Source organism: Stigmatopora argus, chromosome 16, assembly GCF_051989625.1.
Source record: "Stigmatopora argus isolate UIUO_Sarg chromosome 16, RoL_Sarg_1.0, whole genome shotgun sequence".
Classification (NCBI taxonomy): Eukaryota; Metazoa; Chordata; class Actinopteri; order Syngnathiformes; family Syngnathidae; genus Stigmatopora; species Stigmatopora argus.
The window spans coordinates 10,561,611-10,587,348 of record NC_135402.1 but is presented as its reverse complement, the minus strand read 5'-3'; the positions used below and the strand labels follow the sequence as shown (position 1 = coordinate 10,587,348).

General features: G+C 38.7%; 1 protein-coding gene across 1 annotated transcript in view; it reads left to right on the top strand.

Annotated features, from left to right (window-relative positions):
- The window catches only part of npdc1a (neural proliferation, differentiation and control, 1a), a 33,565-nt gene extending 9,744 nt beyond the window's left edge, over positions 1-23,821 (top strand). The window contains exons 2-9 of the mRNA XM_077622286.1: positions 6,449-6,598; positions 18,286-18,399; positions 18,878-19,093; positions 20,482-20,548; positions 20,624-20,714; positions 20,837-20,916; positions 21,012-21,108; positions 22,815-23,821. Of these exons, the coding sequence (XP_077478412.1) occupies positions 6,449-6,598; positions 18,286-18,399; positions 18,878-19,093; positions 20,482-20,548; positions 20,624-20,714; positions 20,837-20,916; positions 21,012-21,108; positions 22,815-22,886 (887 nt within the window). The 3' untranslated portion in view covers positions 22,887-23,821. The remainder of the gene's footprint in view (positions 1-6,448; positions 6,599-18,285; positions 18,400-18,877; positions 19,094-20,481; positions 20,549-20,623; positions 20,715-20,836; positions 20,917-21,011; positions 21,109-22,814) is intronic.
- The last annotated feature ends 1,917 nt before the right edge of the window (positions 23,822-25,738 follow it).

Genomic DNA, 25,738 nt, shown 5'->3' with positions numbered 1-25,738 from the left:
TGGATGTAAAAGACTCTAATTTAAAAAATCAATGCTACAGTGCCGACATGACGCTCTTATTGGTGCGTTCGGGACTCGGCTCTCTCACCACTGGTTTCCATATTTTAATTCCGAGCCATATGCACCCATCAAAAGAGCCACATGTGGCTCCCTGGTATATAAAAACATCCGCTCACAATCCATTTTCCGTTTTGGGGCTCAAGCCTGGCCGCTGAAGCAGATATAGAAGTAGTTATTTGTTCGAAATCAGCCACCAGGCTGTGAAAAGTCATTCTTTTCTATTTTGTCGTTCTCTCTGTGGTGGCGTGGTGAATAAGTGGTTAGTGCGTTGGATTCACAGTTCCTCTGGTCGAGGGTTTGATCCCAGGTGGGACAGCATTGTGTGGAGTTTGGATGTTTTCTAGGTGAGATCTTTTCCCACAGCCCGAACCCAAATTTTGGGTCGTATCGGGCCTAAAATGTCAATCTCGGGTCGGGTCGGGCCGGGTGAAAAAAAATGTATACTAAAACGATGTGTGGATACTAAACTAAGGAACACTTGTTATAAAATAAATAATTTGGAATAATACAGAGAAGGCACTATAATGTAATTGCAATTGGAGGCAGAGCCGCAGAGCCAGAACATGGTCTGTGCACGTCACATGAACGCCGCCCTCTTAATAATCTTCCCCTCCGCAATATGGAAAAGCAAGAAGTTAAGAATAAACTAAAGACAGAAGAACTGAAAAGACAAACACATTGCTAAGACCGGTAAGAGTGAGTTATGCTTTCTATGCTTGTATGTCTGTGAAGGATTATTACCTGTGCACATGCCCAGAATACATTCCCCTTCATTTATTTATGGTAACTGTTGATTGGCACCTGTGAAATTCCCACCCTATTATTATAATGCTTGTGTCGACTCAAAATGTCCAGTCTGTATGTCCGCCAACTGAACACAAACTTCCCCGAATCGCAGACCCATCTAAATCCAGGAAATATGTTGGTAAAAAAAATCCATATACATATACCCAAGAGAACAACAGCAATCAACAGCATTATGAAGACCACGGAACTCATCAGACTGCTCAGGAATGACTAGTTGAGAAGCTTAAAAAGCCAACTAACACTGATGTATAAACATACGAGACAATCAAAATTATTTGGTTTTATGGACTTTCATTTAAAAAAAAAAAAAATCTTAATATGCTAACAAATATCTGTAATGCCTCCAACAGTTTTACTGTGCCACATTGGAGTTTGATGTACTTTGGTTATGGTTGTTTATCATGTTGTTAATCAGAGAATGCAGATGGACAGAAAATGCTTAGTGGTTGAGAGAAAGAGAATAGTGATATAAAATATGATTGAAAATGCATCCTAATGTAGATAGCATCGCTAATCAGTATGACTACTCTTCACAAGGGCGATAACATGTAGGGAACTGATACTGAAAGATAGGAGGAAAAGGCAAGATAGGTCAGATAGGAGTGTGATGGGGTAAGGTGTAAGTAATGTGTATTGCAGAACTCAGTATAAAGAAGTCAACTGTGAGTCTAAATGAATCGCCATTCTACTTTTAACTAATCTCGGCATCAACTGTTTTATGTATTTATGTGTCTAGTCGCACCTAGTCACGCGTGAGCCCACTCTAATGTGCGTTTTAGTTATACAGAAAATGAAAGTGCTGCATGGGAGCCATCAAACAGCCCTGTCTGTGCGTGCTCCTCTGCCTGTGGCCATAGTCGATAGACCCCTGTTCCAGGGCCCATGATGGTAACCTCAGCCTGTCCAAGTCATCCCAAACCAGCCTTCGAAAGGGGGGCACATAAATATCCCATTCCGAGCCCACACCCACAACTAGTCAACGAACCCAGCCCTGGCAACCCAATCTTGATCCAAACAGGGGCCCCACAGACCCCAATCTACAGCACATGAGCACGGTGCTGAACAATACAACAATAGAAATTGAAAAAAAAATACAATCATCCCCCCGCACCCTAATGAGGATAAAGCGGTTCAGAAAATGAGATTAGATGAAAAGGATCCTAATCAGAAAAAAGATTTTAAAAAATGACCTTAACTCTTTAATCACATGCTTCAGAAGAGTCAAAAATCTCCTTGGCATATTAGTTTCACTGAAAACTTTACATATCTCCCCTGATGGAAAGAATGGATTTTCTGCTTCCCTACAACCCTTTGGAATTTTTTAAGAGGGTCTATTTTTAGCACTTTTTGTTTCTGAAGCGCCACACGTAGCAGTGACAAACCACTACATGTCACAGTAAAAGAGAAACACTGAGTATTTTGACTCCTGGCTACAATGTCCCACCTTGCAACATGCCACGCTAAAGCAAACCGGATGAGTCCAACCCTTAGGAAATTAGTTTTAGGTACCCATAGATAATCTTTTATGAGTATACAAGTTAGGTATTCAACTGGTGATAGGACAGACAGCATTCAGATCATTTTTCCAGTTCCTTAACAAGCTCTGTGACGTTTAGTTCCATTGGGGTTTTCCTTTTGATTAAATTCCAGTCTGTAGGCCCAGCCAATTCATATTTCATCCCTTTTTTTTTTTCAAGCCATGATTCAAACATGCCTTAAAATAGCATTATGAGTCATTCCCGTCTTTTGCGTGACAAATTCAAGAATATTTATACTTCATCTATTCTTGTGTCAACTTAATTTGTCACTTTTTTTTCAACGACTCAACCCTGTTTATATTAATAGCCTTTTTAAAAGGTCATGACTTTGAAGGCAGTGAATGATCAAGATAGATTCCGTGATGATGCAGAGGGGTAAAAATAATTGAGATGCTCATCAAAGCTATTACGAGAAATACGTCTTTCAGACCAACATTGCACACCAAATGACAGTGGCATGACCTCATTCAGCATAAAAGACAAAATATTTGATCAGGGAAAAATTATGTGGCTGACAGGCGTTATTTGTCATCAATAAATATTTGTCATCAGCTCTTAACTCCTGACTGCTTGCTCAAACCGAAGAGCGGCAGAAATAGACAGTCCCTCAGTCTACTTGTTTCAGCTAAGTCATTGGTTAGCCATTTATTTTTCATTTTCATCAGGCCATAGATGACCAATTTTCGAGAACACTATATTTCAACATTTCACCTGTTCTTGTGAAAACATACTCTCCTTGGGAAAGGTAATAATTTCTTACAAGTGGATAGAAATGAATAGATGGAAAAGCCAATAAAGCAAAGACGACATCACTCTTGTGCCTTCTCCATCTCACCAGCACTCCCTTTCGGAACATGCGCTCCTTCAAAATCTCACGTCCCTCCCTGAAATCACAATCCTTGTTGCCATGGAGGTCACTTGAATCTCTCATGCAGCCATCTCGCCCTGACTAATACTCTCCTCTTACGTAAATATAAAGCAAGAGGAGGGGAACGGTTTCAACAAAAGAAAAACATTTTTTTTTTTGTTGAAAAAAGACTTAATTTACTGCATACACAGTGCACTCTCGCCAGGAAGATTTCCACATTTGTAGCTTTGAGATAGTACTGCAAATCAACTGACTTACACACATGATGCCACACATGACGTTAACCTCTTTTTATTTTGTCCATCGCAACTGTGTATTCCCACTACCGAGATTTGCGTGAGGCTAATTTTCTAGTTATAATTCTGTTCGAAGCCCAAACTGAAATAAAATGAATACCCCAGTCTTAAATTAACATACTTTCCTGACTAAAACTTTTTTCATAGTTAGGCTGGGACTACGACTAATACTCGTGCAACTAAACTGGGTTATAAAAATTATCAAGATAAAAATCAAATCTAATCAGTCCATCGATGATTATCACTAACTATCACATCTTTTGTCTTTCAAATTTGTAAATAAATTACTTTTGTTATTCAATTATGAAAATAAATACATTACATTACTTTAAAAGAAAGGAGAATATAAAATATGATGTTTTTAAAAAGTGTTTTTGTTGTTCTGTTGTGCAATAAAGGTAAAACAACTCCCTCTTTACACTGAAACGTGATGAATAATAAAATGCAGATATTTTGACAGGCATCTTTTTTATAAATTTGCTTTCAAACCAAAATACATCAACACTATTGCCAAGCAGACTATTTTTAGCCTGACAAAAAGAAACTATGTACATTTACCTCACATTTGGCCATTAAAAAAAAAGAATTTAAAGGAGTTGGATGAATTTAGCCCAAGTTAACGAGTTTTAGATGTTTGCAACATTTTTTATAACATTTGCATATGAGGAAACTCCTTTATCAAAAAAGAAAATAATTACAGACTGTCCTCAAATGAGGAGAGTGGGTTAAAAAGGAGTTAAGGAAATTTTCAATAAGGCTGCTGTTTGTTCACGTGTATTTAGGAGGCATTTAAAAAAAAGAAAAAGAAATGGAAAAAACCGACAGGGAGACTTGGATCTTTTAGTGGGTAGGCTCGGTGTTGTCCTGCATCTCATAATAGCTCATTTTGGTTGTGCCATATAGTCCTTTCGCTTTCATGCTCTGCGTTAACCACCATTGTTCATCATGCTAAATGATTAGCTGTTCCTTGCAATCTAGCGTTCATGTTATATCAGCTTTGTGGTGTCTGGGTGGTGTAATTGCAGTTTATATTTATCCACTATTCTCAAAAGGTTTTGTTATTGTTGAGAAAAATTGCTTGTCCATAATTGTCATTGTTTTATCACCCAGGTCTAAGTGCAATGTATTTTGGTGTTTTTTGTTTTTTCTGACCACCCACAGACTATGTTGTTTTTTTAGGCTAGAGTTATCTAAAAAAATGTTTACAGATTCTTATTTAGCCTGTATTTCTTTCTCCATTTTAGCATTTTTACTTTTTTGCACTGGAGTGTATATACAGACACTCCTCAACTTACGAACGCAATTGGTTCCGAGCGATTGTTCATAAGTTGAATTTGTTTGTAAGTTGATTTAGTGCTATATTTTGTATTATAATTTATGTTTAAGGCCTATATAAGTATATTGAAGGTTTATATAAGTGCATTTGTATGTTTAAGGCTTGTATAAGTAACACACATTGGTTTGTACTGAAAAAAAAAACATTTAATAAAATGGAGAGAATATGTACAGTACTGTAGAGAGAGAGATAGATTTATGTATTAGAAACTGGCCAAAAGAAGCGACCTAATGACGATTGCACAGTTTTCTTCTTTTTTTCATCATAAATGATGCAGTAGCACTGTATGGCATCATTCAATTGATTTGCAAACTTTGTGCAACGTTCAATATTTGGGTCCTGCTGCTCGATCTTTCTGTTTATAAATGGTACTGAATGTGCAACGCTCACCACTTTCTGACGCGCATCAAGCTTCGTTATTATTGCCACTCGTTTCAAATGAAATGGCTTGCCTCTTCCTTGCAACTCCCTCAATAGAAGCCTTTAGCTTTTTACCAACCATATTCAATATTGGATGCATGAGATATTTAATGATACAAATGAAAAAGGTTCTTTGCACACTGGAGATACATTCACGCACTTCCGCATTGCAACGAAGAAGGTAGATGCTGGGTGAGCTGAGCTCTCACAGCGCCAGGCGTCGGTATTAGCGGCGGAAAGAAGTACTACTCCGAAAAAGACGCGAAATACAAAATTGGACTTGCGAACATTTTTGGACTTAAACGCAATTTGCAGACATGTTCGTATGTACCGTTGTTCGTAAGTTGAATGTTCGTAAGTAGGGGAGCGTCTGTATATTTTTCTCTTCAGTGTGTATTCTTTGGCTGGTGCGACTTGGTACATTTGTTGCACAGTGAAAAATCAGTCATTTCTCCTTAAATAAAATCCTACCATGTCGACGGTGAACTGGAAAGGTATCAAACTGCATTTTTTTCTGTCTTCCTTGATGTTTACTTTTGTGAAAACATGTTATTCAGAGAAAGTTGCTGAAAAGTTTTCATCTAAACGCTCAAAGATGACACCAGTATCGCACACCTAGATGACAAATAAACAGGAAATGGTGAACTTTTTACAAGAAGTCCATGAGAAAGTCAGGAATGCTGGCTGGGACCGAAAAGTGCTTTTGATATTATAGGCTAATGAATTTTGCAGGTTGTCATGGAGCCGAAAATGTGTTAATGTGATGAGGACAAGAGTGTGTCTTGGGTGTTACTCTAATAAAAGAGTGAAAATATTTCCTACTACTTTGCTTGCGATGAGAAACGCGGCCATCATTGATCAGTTCTTTGGTGTTTCAACAGATCTGCGCGTAAAACAGCAGTTAACATTAAATGTTGCGGCACACGGAAACACCAGATCGGATAGATCAGGTCACGTGTCATCAATCAGAATGATTTGAATCGGAAATATTTAATTAAACCTGATTATTGTCTTAGATTAATCAGCATTACGGAAGCAGGCATGTGGATAGTAAGCCAGCTTTACTGCAAAGGTCACTTTTAAAGGATTCCTTTCAACTGTGTGTTTTGTCTCTCACTCGCAGCCGGCAGAGCGTGCCCTCACGACATCGACTGTGCCAAAGAAGGACGCCATCTTTGCCAGATCGGCTCCTCGAGCTGTGGCCCTTGCCTCCCGTTGCTGGTGGAGAACGAAATGGGTCGCTGTGTGCCCAGGAAGAGACATCGTCATCATGGTACAACGTTACAATTTCACTGCCTTATACCCATAAATTGATTCCCATCACTCTAATACAGTGTTTCCCAATCATTGTGCCGTGGGAAATTATCTGCTAATAAGTCATACATTGTAATATTCCGAGATTAAAATTGACATTTAACGAACAATAAATCTATTTTATAGTATGACAAGATTCAAATCTTAATATTTCAAGATTAAAGTCAATTTGTTGATTATTTTTAATGTAACATGGACTGGAAGTTTAGTTTCACAGCCATCAACTTTTGGCGATGTCTGTGTGACCACAAAACTGTGTTTCGCGTAATATTAAGAGATTACAGTCATTTTAGAATAAGTCATAAAAGTACGAGAATAAAATCAGTACATAATTTATTACTCATAATTTATTACTTATAACTTATTGACTTCATATTGTAAATATAGGAGACCTAGATTGAAATTAGATTACATCTTGCATTGCAAAAAGTGTGCCTCTGCTAGAAAATGTTTGGGAAACACTGCTCAAGTGAACGGAAATGATTCAATTCGACAGATAGTGTCGTGTAAAACACAAAGGACTTCACCTTGATTGGACTAAAACTCACACAAACCTCATGCGCACTTAATTTTATGGTGTTTTATAATCAATTGAACGATATATACTTTTATCAGACTAAATTGATAGCTTCATCTTTACAATCGCCATTTTCACAATGGTACAATGTGAGCAATTCCTTGGACAATGTTAAAATAAAGCAGAAACTATGATGCAGGGGGCAGAAGAGGCACAGGTGTTGTGAAGTCCAAATGTCGTAGGTTGAAGACACCGTAACCCGAGGACTCCCGTAGTCGATGAACGACTTTGTGCACTACAAAAACGTTTCCACAGCAGTCATAAAAAGCAAAAGGGTGAATACTGGATGTAAAGACTTTACTAGGCATAGCATTTCACGAGCTGTAAAATTAACACGTGCATCTTCTCCCAACTTCACTCCTTAACTGCATTTCACTGTTATAGACATTAAATCAATTTCAATTGTAAAGGCTAACATTGAGTGATGATGTTTCACTGCATTTAATGGCAATCGCTGCCACCCTCCACAGTCAAAAAGGACTGGAGGGCTATTGTCGTCAATGGAAACCAATGAATTAAGGTGTCCCATAAAACATCATTAAACTGCAAATTGCTGATTCTGTGAGTAGGGACAGAGTTGTAGAGGTTAAAATGTTCAGATCACCTTTTTAGCTAGAGTAAATGATGAGGGCTTATTGTTTTATTCTTTGCGTGTCTTGCCGCCATTTCGTTGTGTGATTGCGCCAAGCTTATTGATTTGGTCTCTTCCTCTGCTGACTTGTCCATCTTGGCTAATGTCTTTAATATCCCTTGTCTGTCACTGTGTCTCATATACTATCTCATCCCATTCTCTCTTCTCTGCCCTCCACATCCCTGTGACGCCACTCGCTCAATTGGCCTCTTCCTCACGGCGTCCATGTTTCTGACAAAGATGGCGCAGTGTGATGTGATCCTCACGGGGATTTATTTTTTAATTTCGCCCTACCTCTACCGCTGCCGCAACAAATATGCGCGACACCCCCGCACTCGAGCGCCCTTGCCATAGATCTCACTTTTCTTCAATTAATATAATGTCATTTTGCAGGGGAGCCACGCTGCAAGAATAAATCTTTATCACGCGTTCACTCTACGTTGCAGAAATTGAAATGTGTCACCATGTGTTCGTCTCGAAGGCACGGGTTTCTGTCTGCTCCAGGATTAATAATTCAAATGGCTCTGCAGCAGGAACAGCAGGAGAGTCATCAGTAGAAACTTGGCTCAAATTATTGGTCGAACACCACAGAAAAGTGAATATAAAATACAGTGGTATCTTGACATACGCTCTTAATCCGTTCCGGGACTGAGATCGTATGTCGAGCTTTTCGTAACTCGAGCGAACGTTTCCCATTGAAATGAATTAAAAACAAATTAATTCGTTCCAACCCTCTGAAAAAACAGGAGGGACTTTCCACGACAACGCACTCGTAAACGGAACAAACAAATTTAAATTAACTTGGATAAATATATACAGACCCACTCAAACATACGTTTAATGTAATTTTACACAAAACTGAATTCTTGTTTTGTCTTTTGTTACCTTCATTTTCCGGGTTAGCGGTTTGCCACGCCTCCACCCTCACGTTCGCTGTTGTATATTGCCTTCAAAATATTCCGAAAATGATCCACACAAACGTCCTCACAATAGGATAACGCACGACCACTTGCCAACGAGAAATAGTCTTTAAAGAACGATCGCGGGACCTTCTTTCCTTAGAAAGAATAACAGGAAATGCAATAGCTGAGCTTCCCACGTATTGATTGTGGGTAATGAAGTTTTATTCTGAGAAAGGGTGCCATTGGCTATGGGTGTTGTGTGCACGAGTATACTTCATTACCCAGAAAGCCCTCTTTTTGCATGCGCGTTGTGCGTTTTCTGGTCCATGTGTAGGCGAAAGAAACCGTTCAGTGCTCGTAGATATCTGATATACACGAAAGAGATGCGGCAAAAAAAGACAATGATAAACAGCCTCTCATGTCATGGCCACCTGGCTCGAAATTTTGATCGTATCGCGGGCGAATTATTCGATTGAAATTTTCATCGTACCCATGTCGTAGGTCGAGCTGATCGTAGGTCGAGGTACCACTGTACTATTTTATTTATGTAAATATTCATGTAGATGCAGTGATTTCAATAAAGTAATCCCTGGAATATCGCGGTTAATGTAGACCAGACATGGCCGCTATAAACAAAAAACGCAAAGTAGGATTACCCCTATTATACCTACCTTTTTTTCAGTGCTGAGTCCTAGTAGCAAGCGGAGGGCAGGGGAGTGGCTTACGAGTTTCAGCGTGGATTTTCACATTTTTATGAACTTAAAAAAACAAAGTCTTGTTTAAAAAAAAAAAAAAATCCCCAGAAAAAAATCAACGATGCTTTCACAGTGCTCCTTGTGATGTAATAAGCTTGGGAAATCTTTTTGTATCCAAATCCAACTTTAAACTTCTCCACAACAATATCTCAGGCCCGCCTGGTGTGTTCCTTGATCATCATGATGCTCTCTGCACTTTAAACAGAACCCTGAGACTATGACGGGATGACTAAAAAGGGGCACTCAATCCGACGGTCGCTCTTCTTGAAGAATTTTTAATCCCAACACTTTCATGGTTTTACTTATTTTTTTACTTTTACGGACACCTGAGATGATAAGACGAAAATCCACCAAGACCCTTCCCTATGCTGTGCTGTTCCGTTTTAGCATTCTGTTTGTAATCTGAAATCAAAATGTCACATTCCTAGTCTGAGAAGGTTGCAGGATATAGCAGGTTAACACAGGGTTGAACAGACAGTGCTTTGTAGAATGTAAATCAGCTCATATTTGACGTTCAGGAGTGGCCTTCCATGTGCAAACACTGTCTCCATGCCTTTATGCCATTATCCCCAAGCATGTTTCATTCTTCGTTTACAGTCAATATGTACCGTATGTGACAAAGGCAGGGCTGCTCTACATCGCATCCGCAAAAGATGACCATAGTGCCCTTTCTTTTGTCAAGCATCATTCTCTATGATGTTATATAATCTACAAACAATGCATGTCATCTTGCTTATTTCATGACAAGCGAGATTTTAATATTCCTAGAGGAAATGTCAATTTTCAAAAAGATCATCTGATGGAACATTTTTGCCTTTTTCTCAGAATCTGTTTTAGACTTCCAACTCCATTTTGCTTTGGCAGTTCATAAATTATTTACTCTAGAAAATATTTTACCACCTTATCTTTTAAAAGATATACTTTTTTTGTTCACTTTTTTCCTCCTTTAACAATTAGGTGTTTCTATGTTCTGTATATTGAAGAGATATACAGCACAAGTTACATATTTTCTTTTCTTCTAAGAACAGTTGTTCATCCAAACCCTGCCAAAAATTAGTAATTTATCTGTATAAACCGGTCCAGATAGGCATGGGCTCGATTCCCGCTAGTGGCGGTATGATTGTGAGTGCGAATGGTCGTCTGTCTCTGTGTGCCCTATGGTTGGCTGGCGACCAGTCTAGGGTGTAGTCTGCCTTTCACCTGAAATCAGATGGGATAGGCTCCAGCAACCCCTGCTACCCTTACAAGGACACGTGGTATAGAAGATGAACGAATAGTTTATTTGTGCCCTACACGCAAAAAGTCAGTTTAACCTTCCTAGAAGTCCGTTTAACCTTCCTTGGGTCAGTTCGACCCGCCACACCAATAAGAAAAAGTGCTGTAGAGCACTGTGCCGCGGGAAATTACAAGAAGTCATACATCGTAATAATCCAAGAAAGAAATTTCAATATTAAGAGATTAAAATCGAACTATTACAAGGTTTATATTGAAATATGAAATCATAGATTGTACGATAACAAGATTCAAATCGTAATATTATTAGATTAAAGTCATTTTGTTGCTTAGTTTTATGTCATTATCTTTGTTTAGTTTTTTAAATTATTTAATAAATAAATATATATTTATAATTATAACAAAATAAATAAATATAAAATAATTAATTATAATATTTTTTTATTATCTAGTTATCTTTGGTTTTCCAGGCTACAACTTTTGTCGACGTTAAGTCTGCGTGTGCACAAAATGGCTCTTTTCGTAATGTTAGGTGGTTGAAGTAATATTGGGAGGGAAAAAGTCGGAATATAATGAGATTTAAGTCATTTTCCTGTTTTTACGGTACATGAACCGGAAGTTGTTTGGTTTCAGGGGCATCAACTTTTGGTGACGTAAGGTCTCTGTGAGCACATTAATTTTGCGTAATATTGGGAGAAAAAGTCAAAAACTAAAATAAGGTTTAAAAAAACGTTGGATTAATTATTACGACATCAGTCGTACTAAAAGCTGTTCGGGGTCATCAACTTTGATGACGTTAGTTTGGTGTGAAAAAGATAGATTTGGGATTTTTTGGGGGAGGGGGATTTTAATTTGTGTCAATAAAACTGTGATGAGAACGACTTTATAATGTTAATATAGGCGACAGTTTCAGCTAGTGGTTTGCCTTGAGATTTTTTCAATGCAAAAAGTGTACCGCATCTTAAAAAAGGTTGGGAAACACTGCTGTAGAGAATGGATTCATTTTTCACATAACATATATATTGTAGATTTTCTTCCTATCGCCTATCAGTTGTGACTCTCTCTAAAATGGAAATGAGGCTGAAATACAGATCCATGACCTTTCTTCCTTCCTTATCTTTCTCCGTGGCCATTTGTCAACCTGAAAACAGTGAAAAGAGCACGGCAATTAGAGGATTAATATCTTCAATCCTCACAGCATGCAGTTTTTCTTTTTTCCTCTTCAAGCACGGCTGAAAATGAATGAATTTTCTCCCGAATGCCCACAAGACGGCACTAGAGTTCATGCGTGAACCTCTCAGTGAGAGACCAGCATTTCCTTTAATGATCTAAAAGAGCCACAAACAACTAGCACTGCTGTATCTCAGTAATTCAGGTTCAAGTTCATCTGATTTCATTGTGACACCCATATTTAAAGCCCATTAAATACACATTTTACTGAAGACATTTCTTCATCCCGAAGCATTTTTATTGTCGTATAAATCTATTTTTATATTGAACTATTTTCTATTTCATTCTTTGTATAGACCTCATTGACATAAAGTATTTTTTAATGATTTAACCACAGAAATAATTGAAACGCTAAAGATTCAAATGTTTTGAGCTGCTCCTTTTTGATACTTTTTACAGCATAATGGCATATTTTCTCTCAAATATTCATTTAAAAAACAGATTTGTTTGTGAAAATTTGGATGACCATGTTTTAAATGTCACAATCAAGGCATATTTAAAATTGATTTTTTTTAAATCCACAAAATGAGTAAAAAAAATTCTCTTGGTTATAATTGTTGTTTTAGTCTTACAAGTCATTAAAAGTAATTTTAAATTGAACTATTTTCTATTTCATTCTTTGTATAGACCTCATTGACAAAGTATTTTTAATGATTTAACCACAGAATATTGAGCTGCTCATTTTTGATACTTTTTACAGCATAATGGCATATTTTCTCTCAAATATTCATTAAAAAAACAACTTTGTGAAAAGTTGGATGACCATGTTTTAAATGGCACGACCAAAAAATGGATTTAAAAAAATCCACAAAAAGGAGTAAAAAAAAAAAAAACTTTCTCTTGGTTATAATTGTTGTTTTAGTCTCACAAGTCATTAAAATGAATTCATTCGAAAAAAATGTCGTGATTGGGGAAATTAGCCAATAGGTTAATTTAAAACATGTATCCTTGATTAGTGTACGTAATGGCTCACAAACATATACACCTTGCCTTGCTAAAAACATACGATGAACTTAAATTGCATTTTAACGTTGTTTGTTATGTCTTTTTTCTTGAATTTGGAATGAACCCTGGAAGAAATAACCATAAACATGGATAGTTTAAAGGTTGGGGGTGCTTGATTGGTTTTGGAGTGGGAAAAGATAACAGCGCACATGCGTGTCAGGGGCTCTCTTGTTGAGTCTTTTACTATTTGTTTGGAATAGCCAACTACCCCCTATAGGCCACTCTCGAGGGGTTACGGCTTATTATCGAGCGAGTGACAAAACTCTCTTACGTGACTGAAGGTGTGCATACTTAAGCAGCTAGTGAGGAACCACACAGCATTTATCACAGTTTCTTTGTAATGTAAATGACCACCTTGAATTGGTCTCTGCATGTCTAGTTCACTCGGTGTCATTTCTTATTTTCTTATAAGAAGAAAAAACTCATTATTTTTAATCATTAACACACAAAAACAAAACCTGACTAAACCAGAAAGCATTATTTTCAATGTCTCCGTTCAAACAGGAAAAGTTTCTCTATAAAAGTGTGGGCCTGGTGCAAGAGTTCAAAGCAGAACTATTAGTTTTCCCTGTGGTCATGAAGAATTCGTCCTTAAATGAAAAATACAAAGGTAGAAGCAGTCGGATTTCTCTTTTTACAGGTTTTTTTTATTGTCTTCAATGAACAGAAGATGACGAGGCGCAATTCCTAACAAATTAAGATAAGATTTAGGAGTAAAACATGGAATACAATCTAAATAAATTAGAACAAAAAGATAGGAAAGGGTCGTTTATGAAGTGCAATTGTAAACCAACCCACGAATAAGATTTATTTTTTTAAAAAATGCTCCTTTTCTGGGTGATAGCCCAAAACGACACCCGAGCTCAGTGTTTCCCAACCTTTTTTGAGCTGCGGCACACTTTTTGCATTGAAAAAACCTCAAGGGACCTCACCATCTGAAAATCTTTTAATTTAAAACTATGTCACCTATATCAAAAATAGTCATTCTCATCAAAATGTTATCAGCAGGAATCACATGTACCTCCAAAATTATTCGAAAATCTAATTTTTCACACTGACCTAATGTCACCAAAAGTTGATGTCTACATACCTCGAACAACTTCCAGTTCGAGTGATGCAAAAATAAGTCATGTAATGTTTTTAATCGGATAATTTTATGACTTTTATCCAAATATTACTTAAATCTCCTAATATTACAAAAAAAATGTTGTGCTCACAGACTTTACGTCGGCAAATGTTGATGCCCTCAAAACCAAACAACTTCTGGTTCATGTTAGAAGAAAAATAAGCATCAAAATGACTGTTCAACAATTTGAATCTTGCAATAGTATATTCTAAAATTTAACGTTCATCATATTTTTATTTTAACGTTGTAATCGTTCAATTTTAATCTCCTTATATTCATATTATTTTTTCTCTAAATATTACATTGTTTGACTTCTTGCAATTTCCCGCGGCACACCTGACCATTGCTCGCGGCACAGTGGTTGGGAAACACTGGCCTTGCTAGCGTTTACGTAGTTCTTACAAGCAAGTTCTTTGCAGCAAAGCTCACACAATGGATGGATATATAAATTCCTCTCTTATTGCTAGAGAAAATGACATTTTTTTTACGAAATAACATTCACTTCTGTGCATAAGCTTGCATAATGATAAATCAACGGCAGTGAACCAATACGTATGTAATGTAAATAATTGCAAATATAGAATTACTACAGTTGTTTTCCCCACGAGTGGAGTAGACAAGTATGTATATGAACGCTTCGGCTGTGTCGTTGTAATGCAGAATTCCATCCTATGAGGCGGCAGGGGCTACACACAGCAGATTGATGTGGCTAATCCTAATAAAGTGAGCACAGCAGCACTGCTGGAGCTCACAACCACCTGCTAGGTACAGATGGTGCATCCTTCCCCAAAGACACCTGCCACGATGTGCACTAAATGGCAGCGCGCAGAATGGGGGGGTCGGGACTTGACAAAGGAGGTGGGGAAAGTGCTAGTTTCTCCTCACCTGCACACCGGCTCAGCCAGATGGTTGACTAGGAGACAAAGGCATACTGTAATCATTCTTTAGAGTGGTTGACCAAATACATTTAAAAAAACATCACTACTTCAAATGACCAAGCAATCGTTTTTTTTTTTTAAATGATTCACCCTTCTACATTGAGATTATGATCTATTGCAGGGTGACTTTATTGCAGGAACGCTTTGATCGCCACCATTAGTTGCACTTTTGAGTCTATTGTCAAGGTAGCACATTTACTGGGAGTCAACGAGGCAAGTTTTTACTGATTGCTCCTACCCCCTGCTGTGCTTCCTCCCCCGGCCACACACACACGCACACATGCATGTATATCCTGGTAGCCAGGGTTGCTCTGGAGACCCGTGATGTACTGCAGGAATGTGGCAAACTGTCTGGCCCAAAGGGCTGTTAAACGTCAGTTTCGTATTGTCTCCTTTTACCGACCAGTCAACAAACAAATAAAGGCAAGACCTACTGGCACACGCGTTGGTTAGGCAAATGAATACCAAGAACATTTTTTTTTACATTAAAACGAATAATAAATCCAAATAACTCTTGAGCGTTATTGACTATGACAGGGGTTGTCCAAACGTTTTTCTTCGAGGGACGCTTTAAAAAAATAAATCAAATAAAGCAAGGGCAAACTTTAAACTCATCAATGGTAATTAGCCATGATGAGTCAGTACCAGGTCTCCAAGTCGAAGTGGATTTGATTTATAACTGTCAATGGAAGCTAGAATTAAGGACTACATGCTCCAAAATATTCCAAAGTACAGTAATACCTCAACATACGAGTGCCCCGACATGAGCAATTTGAGATACGAGTAAAATTTCGAGCAAATATTTATCTTGAGATACGAGACAAATTTTGATATGCGAGCATACAGCGGACGCGAGAGGCTGCTCATAAGAACATCATGGGCACCGTCTCTCTCCCGGCAACTCCCTCGTGTAATGTCTCTACGAGCACTGGGCGGAGCGTTGCATTTTTTCAGTATTTTTTTTCCCCGTTAGTCAGTGCAGAATGGTGGAGCTTATACTAGAGGAGTATACTACTTCTCGTTGGCAAGTGGTCGTGCGTTATCCTATTGTGAGGACATTTGTGTGCATCATTTTCGGAATATTTTGAAGAGAAGACAAAAGCAAACAACCCTCAATAGGTTTCTTTTAGCTGCAGCTGAAAGTCAGGGTGGAGGCGGGGCAAATCGAGCCAACCCGGGAGAAGACTGGTATCAAAATATAAAACTAAATTAGAATTAAGTTTAGTATAAAGTTAGATTAAATTTATTTTTGCGTGTTTCTGCATCATAATCCGAGTTCATTTAAATTTGTTTATGTTATGTTACGAGCGTGTTGTCGTGCAAATAGTCCCCCCCTACCCTCCACGAAATTTGTATAATTTAAATAATATTAAACACATTTTAGTACTATTAAACCACTAGTTATTTGTTACTTTGTTAATAGATGGCGAATTAGAACAAATAAAAATGTTTTTCCAATATAACATCCTGTTTATGGTGTTTTTTCAGAGGGTTGTAACGAATTAATTAGTTTTTAGTTCATTTTAATGGGAAACGTTCATTTGAGATACGAGTAAATCGACATACGAGCTCAGACGCATTAAGCTCATATCTCGAGGTACCACTGTATGAAGATATTCCAATAAAAACTGAGCAGCAGGCTGCAGATTGGACACCACTGAATTATGACTGTAATGCTCTGTCTCAGGAAAATATCATTGTAATGCAAATTATTACACTTATGAGTACAGTGGTACCTCGTCATACGACCGTTCGTCATACGGAATGCTCGTCTTACGGGGGAAATTTCGATCGAATAATTCGCCCGTGATGCGGTCAAAATTTCGTTATGCGACCAAGCCAGGTGGCCATGGCATTTTTTTTTGCATATCTTTCGTGTACGTATAACAATATTTACGAGCACCGGATGAGCTATTCAGACCAGGAAACGCACAACGCCCATGCGCGGGGAAAAGAGGGCTTTCTGGGTAATGAAGTATACTCGTGCTCGCAACAGCATCCCCGGGGATGCAATCACAGATGCTACAAGCTAAAAGGAGCCGCTAGCCAGCGCCCCCGAAGCTACCATGAGCAGCGGGGCGATCGCTGATAAAAGACTCTGCTCGTTGGCTGCTCATAAGAACATCGGGGGCACTGGCTCGCAACAGCATCCCCGGTAGAAACTCTATCATAGTCGCCGTTCGAGGGGATGCAAACACAGATGCTACAAGCTAAAAGGAGCCGCTAGCCAGCGCCCCTGTAGCTCGCATGAGCAGCGGGGCGATCGCTGATAAGACTGCTTGCTGCTCGTTGGCAAGTGGTCGTGCGTTCTCCGATTGTGAGGACATTTGTGTGCATCATTTTCGGAATATTTTGAAGGGAATAGTACGACAGCAAACAGCCCATGGATAGCGAACGTGAGGGTGGAGTGTTTGTTCTGTTTACGAGTGCGTCGTGTTGAAATCAAACCGAAGCCCCCCGCCCCTTTTGTGCGTCTCTCTCTCCCCTCGGCGAAATCCGCCCAATTTTAGTTAGATTAAACACTTTATTTCTATTAAACCACTCGTTATTTATTACTTTGTCAATATATGGCGAATTATAAGAAATAAAACATTTTTTTCAATCCAATATCCTGTTTTTGGTGTTTTTTTCAGAGAGTTGGAACGAATTAATTTGTTTCCCATTCATTTCAATGGGAAACTTTACCTCGAGTTACGAGAAACTTGTCATACGAGCTCAGTCCCGGAACGGATTAAGATCGTATGTCGAGGTACCACTGTATTTCTATAATAACTGGAGCTAAAAAAAAAGTTCTGTCTATAATTTAAAAAAATGAACATAAACGTAAAGCAATTGATTCAATGCAATTTTCAAAGTGTGACTGTAATAAAATAATGAACAAAAACAAAGAATGTAAATTGCATCTGGCTCAAGTCTTATATGGTTAAATGGGCATCAAAAATGTACCATTGAGTTACTTGTCTGATGTGCGTTACTGATTTACTCCGATTCATCTTTGACTCTGGTTGATGCAGGGGTAGCTTGTCCGCTGACCCCAGATTGAATAAAACATATTTTTAAATGGAATCTAAAGTGCAAAGGAAGCCAGGGAAAAGACAGCAGAACAGGATTCACAAGCCCAATCTTATGTGTCCCAGTTAAGAGCTGAGTGGCAGCATTGTAACCCTTCTGGGACAATTGAGGCAGGACTACCTGACATTATACTCTATATGCAGTAGATGAATAATATATTTTGCTCTTATCTTTTAGATAAAGCCCAATTATATCCAGACTTGGATGAAGAGATTGATTTCATACACTCCTATATTGAAAAACAGGAGGTGTCTGCGATCGAAAGACCCGAACCACATTTGAAACCCCCTGGTAAGTACTTTTTATGTCCAACCGAACAGATCCTATTTGTGTAGGTTTCCCGTAGGCCTTGGCAGTTTTATGATCAAGATCATGCTTAAGCATTAAATTTAAAAACGAGGAATATTCACACATTAACCCCTCAGAAAAAAAATCATAGACAAGAAATATAACAAGACTCACTGGAATATTCTCTTTGTAAACTGACAAAAACAACCTCTATCGCTTAGCTTCTTCTAGCCTTGTTACTGTCAATACAATATAGTTAACCGGAAAATGAAACATTTTTACTATGTAACTTTTGATTTTCTAAGTTAATAAAATGTTCTAGTGTAATCTAGTTTTGTATCTTTTCATTATACGTACTTGTTGAAGAAACAATTGAAAAATCAAGTTTAAAAAAAAATCGTAAACGTAGTTGTGGTCTGACAACATGGGGGGTCTTCTCAAGTAATGATATCTCTTTTGCATGTTCCTCTACCACCACTAGGGGCGGTGTACCATAACAACGCCGGAAGTAAAGTAGCTGCTTCCGAAGAGGGGCAGCCTGATCAAGATCGCTCTTCAGCCAGAGCTCGTAACGGCACCGCCACCGGCTCCGGCCGAACGAGTCTTACCAACACGTCCAACCCCCGGCCTACAGGAGTGGACGGACGAGCGGGTCCTCTTATCGAGAATGCACACAAGGACGATAAGATTATCATCAGTGAGTATTGAGTCACATGAGGCCAAAAAAAAAATCCCGAGGCTGTTTGAGTCATTCATCACTGCCATCAATTCTACTTTTCAACTTAACGCTGCTTCATACTAAATATCTATCTATCTTAAGGCGTATTCACAGCTGCCCTGCTTTGGGTTACTAAACTAAACCAAAAGTCAACCCTGCGCACATTTTGGGCTAGTGTGAATACAAACCATAGAACTCTACTATGGACCAAACAGCTGATCCGATACCTCGCTGCTGAGAAGGGGGGATTCTGTTCACCTGCGACTGGTCTCTGCTGCGGTTTGCTTTATGTGTGAAAGCAACCTCGCCGTGGTTTGAACCAAGGGCTGAAATTGTTTGAATCACATTGATTCAAACAAAACTTTCGGAATTAAAGAAAGCTTTGCAAGTTGCAACTGCAAAATAATGAAATACAGGCAAACAGTGATCTGAAAAGTAGAAGAATTCCACCCTTACAATTTACAATTCCCTTTTTAACGTTCTCGCTACCTAGACATTTCCTTTTGGTGCCAAATTTTCTTGTTTGCTTGTGTATTATTATTTTGCTCAGTCTTTTTTTAAGTTGCAAATTGCAAAGTTTTGTTGATGCCAAAAGTTTTGTTTGAATTGTTTTGACACAAATCTGATTACATAGAGACCTGAGTGCATATAACAGACTTCCGTAGCCACAGGCTAACGTGAGTCGGGGTTCGACGTGGAGCAACACGGCAAGAATATTGGGCAGAATATCAACGTTGCATCAATACTCTCTGATTACGGAATGTCTCAATGCTGACTTTTTCACTTCTGATCCAACCCAACTTTTTCAAGATATGATTTGCAAAAAAAGTCAAATAAATTTCAAACGTGTAAAGGAAACAAAGAAAGCAAACTATGGACTTTCCTGGTGTGAAAACGCCCTCAGAAACTGCTTGGCTGTTGCAGCATTTCTAGGAAATGGCAGTGGTGCACCAGGTTAAACATGAGTTGAGCCCAGGTAAAGTCCAGATTAGTGGATTTAAGGCGGGATAAGAGTGATGTGATAAAAGCAACTAATGCTCCAATGTATATATTATACTATAAAAGGTAAAACTGTTGGATTGAACATTTTTTTATTCTTTAAAATTCATTCTTTAAAACCTCCAGACTACTAAGGGACTATGCTGATCATCTTGAAAGAGTGATTCTGCATATTTAACCTCAGTCTCAGTCTGGAGAAGGTCCCCACCTTGTGAACTTTCTGTGTGTGGCTCCAGTTTTTTACCTAGGTCTACAGTGTCTTGTGTGTCTGTCTTGCTAATGCAACCAAGGAAATTTCCCGAATACGGGATGAAATAAAGTTCTAATCTAATTTAATCTAATTCTCCTCTCTTTTTTTCGACCTGCAGTTGTCATCTCCCTTTTTGTGGTGGTTGGCACGGTAGCATTGATCCTGGCGACAGTTTGCTATGTCAAGTAAGTGAAGTCTTAAGTGCACCTTCTCCAATCCCCCCGTTTGATATCTCAGTCAATCTCAATGCCTCACCGCAGGTTGCAAAAAGAATCACGCCTTGCTCAGAAGGTGGACTATCCCGCTTTCAGGGGAGCAGGTGTGACCGCCTCCACAGGGGCCAGTAAATCGGTACGTGCGTTTGTCGGCCAAGTTTCACTTTCTTTTCCTGCTTCTGTTAAAACACGGCCTCAGATACAGAACTGTCTGAAGTGCGCATTCCGGTGTCACCTAACACTTCCTCTTTCTTGCAGATTGGGGATAAAACTCTGGCACAAAGTGCTCAAATGTACCACTATCAACACCAAAAACAGCAGATGCTTTCTATTGGAAAGTAGGTTTTTGGTTCTACGTTTGGCCCGATTCAATTCTGTAAATATTGAACAGAATGCTGGAACTGCTTTTTCTCATTTTATTTTTGTTTTACAGTCACAAACCAGAACAAAAAGTCATTGACGCCGAAGTCACCTCTGACGAAGAAGAGGCGGGTGACTTCACAGTGTACGAGTGTCCTGGCCTTGCACCGGTGCGCAGACTCGGAAACGTGCAAACTCACACAGCAGCTGCTTAACTTACCGTATTTACTCACATATAAGCCGCACCCTTAAAATTGCCTTAAAGTCGTTGAATTTTACAATTTCTCGCATATAAGCCACCCCCTGATTCACAATTTTCACCTCCTCATTCATGTCAAGTCATTTTGCTGCTTATTTTTATGTTACGTGAACCGGTACTTGGCTTTGGTTTTACGGGCTGAGATTTCTGGGATGTATGAAAGAAAGACTACTCTTGGCATAATGGGAGGTTGACTTGAAATCAGAAGAAAAAACTTTAAATTATGGGATTAAAATTGTTAAATTACTATTTTTAGGTTAACTTAAGTGGAAGTTCTCTGGTGTAGCTGGCAAATGAGTTAACTCTTGAAATACAGTGGTACCTCGAGATACGAGCTTAATTCGTTCCGGGACTGAGCTTGTATGTCGATTTACTCGTAACTCAAATGAACGTTTCCCATAGAAATGAACTAAAAACAAATTAATTTGTTCCAACCTTCTGAAAAACACAAAAAACAGGATATTGGATTGGAAAAACATTTTTATTTGTCCGAATTCGCCATTTATTAACAAAGTAACAAATAACTAGTGGTTTAATAGTACTAAAATGTGTTTAATAGTACTAAAATTAGACAGATTTTGCGGGAGGGAGAAATTGTGACAGAGAGGGGGGGTGACTTTTTGCTATGCAATGCGCTCGTAACATAAACAAATTTAAATGAACTTGGATTACGATGCAGACACACTCAAAAATAAATTTAATCTAACCTTACACTAAACTTAATTATAATTTTGTTTTAAATATTTATACCTTTCTTCTCCCAGGTGGGTTCTATTTGCCCCCCCTCCACCCTAACTTTCAGTCAATATCAAGGGTTGGTTGCTTTTGTATTCCCTTCAAAATATTCCGAAAATGATGCACAAAAATATCCTGACAATAGGATAACGCACGACCACTTTTTGCCCGGGAAGTAGTACTACTCTCGTATTAGCAGCGGGAAGAATAAAAAAACACAGAAAAAATGTAACTCTCTGCCCAGTGCTCGTAGAAACATTACACGAGGGAGTTGCGACCAGAGAGACAGTGCCCATGGTTGGATTGGATTGGAGAACTTTATTCATCCCGTATTCGGAAAATTTCATTGTGGCAGTAGCAAGAGGGTGATTAGACAGAACAACAAAGCAAAAGCACAAAGTACAAAGCAAATCAAAGTAAATAGGATCATTCAGAATCACCAAATCAAATTATTAAGACAGAAAAGCAGCAAAAACACAAAACGAGCAAGAGTGATGTTCTTATGAGCAGCCTCTCGCGTCTGCTGTATGCTCAAATATCAAAATTTGTCTTGTATCTCAAGATAAATATTTGCCCAAAATTTTACTCGTATCTCAAATTGATCGTATGTCGAGGTACAAACGAAATACATTTGAAAAAACATTTTTAACACAATTCAGTTCATTTATTTAACCAATGAAAGTAGATGGTTTTCAAGTTGGCCCTTGCATCATTTGATTTTTCTGAAAGTGGCCCGGTTCACAATTTTTTTTCGACACTACTGTTCTAAATGTGCAAAAATCTTTTCAAGACATTCGCTGACGTTTACTGACTGATCTAAACAAGGTATCAATTCACCCTGATGGTTTCCAAACTCAATCGTCCTTGTTCTCTCTTCCACAGACCGGCGAGATGGAAGTGAAAAACCCTCTGTTTGACGACACCACCTTACATTATCAGGGGAATCAAAAGTGAATGTTCAACACACCCGCAAACACTCACACTGCATGCAGAGAAACGGAGGAAGCTGGCGGAAGACGAGATGATTAAAAAACAAACCAAAAAAAGACAACTTAGTTTCTCTCTCTATTGGCCCTTGACTAATTCTTCCCCGCCTTCCCATGCCACCTCCTCCCGCTTTTATGACCCTCGTGTAATGTTGGGTTCTTTGTGGATTTTAAGTCTTTTAACACAAAGGCTCTTTGAGTCGTGGCTGTGAGCGTCATGTCCTCAATTGCATTTAAACTCTTTTCAAGTTCTCTTTCCGTTTTTTCCGCCACCGTTTCCAAAGACGAAGAGATCCGCGAGCAGGAGCGTGGCGCAAACCCACCTAAGCAGAAAAAACATTGCCCTTCTTTGATACGAAACTAGTGGCAAAACTACATTCTGAGCGGGAAATATTGAACATCCCATCTCTGAAATTTTCCCATCGCTGTCGCCGATTTGATTTCTGGTCATTTATGCTGCACATAATGATTTTAATATATAGTTATATATACTATATGCATATATGTATATATACATATACATACATGAAGTACTTTATGATGTCTGTTGCATGGTTTGAGCGTAATGTGTCTGAATCATGGCAATGCAAATCCTTCCGCCTCCCATAATGTATGCAGCCCGTCACTGGACCAAGAATGTACAGTCCAAGTGACACTGAGGTATTTGAATGACATTTTGGGGGAGGGGTTAGGGGGACTTGCGGGGGAATGGGGACAGACAATATTGATAGATGTGTCGGTGGTCAATTTCACTATCTTGTGTTGTCCCGCTCTGTCCTCTTGTCGCTCCCAAAGTGAACCTCCTGCTGCAAAAATGTACATGAAAGAGTGAAAATGTTCACCTTTTATAGGTATTTGTACATGCAGAACAAGGATCGGTAATAAAACTTTTTACCATGTCAATATTGGTAACTATGCTTTTATTGGACACATTTAATGTGTGTTTTTTAATGCAAGTACCATCAAATGGCTGTATTGGACTGAAGCTATGGAGTCATTTGACTTCTTATTTTATGCGCTAGAGGTGGAAACCTATGGATAGCTCACGATGCGATAGGATTTTTGATGCAGGCTCACAATAATTATTCACAATATGGCGATACAGAAATTATCGGTGTAGGGTTGGTTGGTACTCGGTCGTTTGGTCGCCGGTCTTTTGGTCGCCCGGAAGGTTATTGATAATTACCATTTAAATCGTTGCTCAAATTCCCTAAATACAAACTGCGAATTATTATTTTGTCATACTTAATGCCCTATTAATTATTAGGCTAAATAAAAGCTCCAAATTTCCCGTACTTTTATTGTGTTTTGTTGGAGAACTTGTTAAGACCCTGTCTGACGTCCCTTCCTAAGGGGACAACTCATGTACATACAAACTCTTATACACTCACACGTCGGCTCAGTGAAACTGCTCATGGCCATTGTTGGCTTTTATTGATGCGTAGACTGTGTTGTTTTACCTTGTTGTGTCGCCGGTCTTTTGGTCGCCCGTTGTCGCGGTCGGGGCAATCAAAAGACCGGCGACCAAAAGACCGGCAACCAAAAGACCGGCGACCAATCGACCGCACACGGGTCCATTGTGCGCATCTACAGTCTTCCCTGGATTATCGCGAATTCACTTAGATTTTTTTCTGCTATTAATTATTTTAAAACAAAATGAAAAAAGGTCAAATCCAAGCTGAAACTTGTAACCGGAAGCAACTCTTGCTACTCGAACTCAGCACTGAAGAGAAAAAAAGGAGATATAATAGGGGTCTGGTGTATAATATGCACGATATTCGAGGGATTACTGTACAGTGGAAGCCATTGGTCAATGGTGGCTGGGTGAAAAGCAAGCCCGGGTGGAAGCATCGGGAAGGTGGGCGTCAAAGGCACGGCCGTTGAGGACGAAAATCAAAAGTCATCAGACTTGTTTGTTTCTACTCAACGGGAGGGCCGCCACTTTACATTTAAGCCTCCGGGTGGACAAAGAGGTTTTAGTCTCCACTAGTTGCAAAGTTGGAGAGAAAAAGTGCTCTTTTAGCTGTCGACTTTCACGGTATGTCATACAAGAAAGCGCAGTATAAGCTGTTACTTCTTCCGAGCTCTTGAAAGGGATTTCAATCAACGGCGTTAATCCGGCCACCACATAAACAATGAATGGGACTCACAAGTGTGACCCTGTGCTAAAAAAAAAGTCAAGTGGATTTTTGTTCCTGCCTTTTTTTCTTCTTATTGCGAAACACTTACAATCTTTTATTTGGAGTTAGTAATACTTTTTCTGACATTAGTGGCTTCCAGACATAATATACAAACTGCTAAAGGGAGTTTTTTCCCCTCTGAAACATTAGGTCTTTGTTGATTCTCATTTTTTTTTCATATGCAAAATTTCTTATTGATTTCTGTTTTGAGATTACCCCATAATTTTATGTATTTGTTAGTCCTTAAAAATGAAAAATACTTCTTATTACATTAACAATGTTGGTTATGAATATCCCTGATTCAATCAATGGATTTTAAATCTGTCCAATCACGGAATTGGGTTTTTAAAATATCTTGATTTCTTTTCTAGGTAAGGATTCATTGGCTGTCATTGGCGGGGACAGACTTCCAATCCAATTTGAGTTCAAATGGGTGGTCATTGGTAAACATGGCCTCTTTCCCATTTTATTTAAATCTAATGCCTCTTACTGTCAATGGCAGTGAATGGAAGCCATTGCCAATTGGAAATGAGCACATCATTTGGAGAAAATCATACTCAAGTGGAAAAAGATTGAGTTTTTAATATTAGTTTGTTTGAATTCAAGAGCTACAAAGCAACAAAATAAGATAAATGAGGAT